Source organism: Protobothrops mucrosquamatus, unplaced genomic scaffold, assembly GCF_001527695.2.
Source record: "Protobothrops mucrosquamatus isolate PMUCROS unplaced genomic scaffold, P.Mucros_1.0 scaffold386, whole genome shotgun sequence".
In the NCBI taxonomy this organism is placed as follows: Eukaryota; Metazoa; Chordata; class Lepidosauria; order Squamata; family Viperidae; genus Protobothrops; species Protobothrops mucrosquamatus.
In genome coordinates, this window is record NW_015386718.1 from 364,330 (window position 1) to 366,369 (window position 2,040).

Sequence of the window (2,040 nt, forward strand, 5' to 3'; positions counted from 1 at the left end):
TAAGCTTGTCCGGGCGCGAGAAAAGGCTGTCTCGCGCCTGCGCGCGGGGATATTGACCTCGCGCTCGTTTGGCGCTGCTCGTGACTACTTCTTGTTGTTATTTTTTTTTTTTTTTTCTGAAGGTGGTAGTTGGCTGTGGGGGAGGGTAAAAGATAACGCTTTGCGTTCGATTCTTCCAATTCAACCGGTAGAGGCGCCGCCGTTGCCATAGCGACCTGCCCTTGGACGGGCCCGGCCTGGGACGAAGCCCCAGCGGCCGAGGCCATGGAGGAACCGGAGGCGACCGCCTCGGTCCGTGGAGACGCCGCCGCCGCCGCCGCCGCCGCGTCTGAAATGACCGAAATACTAGTTCCTGGCCCGCAGCCGCTGCGGCTCCTCGAGTGGAAAGTAGCGACTGGAGCGGCCGTGAAGATCGGCTCGGTGCTGGCCGTCTGCGCGCCTATCCAGGTCCCAGCACGCCCGGGCGAGTCGCCGGTCGAGCCCGGCCCGCAGCGGCCGGCCGAGCGAAAGGTCAAAGCCGAGCGCCCGGGAATCGTGCGAGAGCTGCGCGCCCAGCCGGGACAAGTCATTCCGCCGGGGTAAGGAAAGGAGGACGAGCTGAGGCGGGTGGGCCGATCCCTGATCCGTGGAACTCGAAGCCCTCGGTTTCGGCTTTCGGGGTCTTCCCGGAGAGATGGCGGCGGCGGCGGCAGGGCTAGGCAGCCCCGCTCGCTCTGCTTGGTGAAAGATGAGGAGCTTCGGGAAAGCGCGCGAGGGGCAAGGCCGTCCCTTCCCCGCCCTCTATAGCGCTGCGGCGCCGGTGACAGCCGAAGCCCCGCTCCTTCCTTTCCTTCCTTCCCTCCCCCCAGTCACAATCCGGCACCGCCGTTGGAAACGGGATTGGAGGTGGTGGGGGGGGGCTTTTGCAAGCCTAGGTTTCCGGCGACTGGCGTTCCCACAAAGGTCTGTTACCTGGATCCGAGCCTGCCTCTATATAAGCACCTGACGCTGCGTGAAGTGGGGAGGGGGGGGAAATCCTTCGGGCAGCGCAAGGAAAAGCCGCAGCCGGCATCTTATTAGAGGGCACTCGATGAATTGGACTGCTTTTAAGTCCCTTGGATTTCCCCTTCCCCTTTTAGGGAAGAAGTGGGAGGAGTGAACAATGAAACCAAAGCGTAAGTAAAGCAGTGTTTCTCAACCTTGACCATTTTAAGGCATGTGGACTTCAACTCCCAGAATTCCACAGCCAGCTTTGCTGGCTGTGGAATTCTGGGAGTTGAAGTCCACATGCCTTAAAATGGTCAAGGTTGAGAAACACTGGCCTAAAGAGTTCAGAAAGATGAAAGTAAAAATCGGGGACTCAAACCGTGCCTGTTGATCCATTTCCTTCTGTTTACATTTTGATTATGTATCACTGATGACTGGGAGCTTTCATTCATTTTCATTTCTGTAACTGTGTTAAATGAGATGATAAAAGAAGCCTGTACACTGGCAAACCACTTGCAGATCAATTGAATACTAGGTCAGAAGAATGGATGTTTGCATTTGAGGCGGGTCCGTGTTTTCCTAATCTTTTTCACCACGGGTAGTGTGTGATCATCTCTGACTAATGTTTTAAGTTAATGTTTTATGTCCATCTGATTCAATAGAAAGACTTAACAATAATTACACTGGCTAACTAGAGATTAGAATATATTTCAAAGATTTTAAAAAATTTAAGAGAATGTAAGTTCTGTTAAGTTGCACAGCTGCTTTCTGGATCCAGTGGTTTCAGGTGAAGAGAACGTTGAACAGTGTGGAATATTTCAGTAGAAATGGTAGATACTGTATTTTGTTGCCAATTTTTATTTATTTACTGTATTCATTTGCAACGCCAAATAACACTATTCTCAGAAAACTTTCAGAATAGCATTTATTTATTTATTTATTTATATTTATATTTATATCCCGCCCTTCTCCTTGCGGACTCAGGGCGGCTAACAACCAGATAAAAATACAAAATATCAAACTACAGATTAAAACTTAATTAAAAGGCAAATATTAGTAATTGGTCTAAGAAAT

The 2,040-nt window shown here is 51.0% G+C and overlaps 1 protein-coding gene across 1 annotated transcript in view; it reads left to right on the forward strand.

Annotated features, from left to right (window-relative positions):
- Positions 1-264: 264 nt before the first annotated feature.
- CTDP1 (CTD phosphatase subunit 1) overlaps positions 265-2,040 on the forward strand; it is a 41,760-nt gene continuing 39,984 nt past the window's right edge. Inside the window, exon 1 of the mRNA XM_015815925.1 lies at positions 265-578. Coding sequence (XP_015671411.1) covers positions 265-578 — 314 coding nt within the window. The remainder of the gene's footprint in view (positions 579-2,040) is intronic.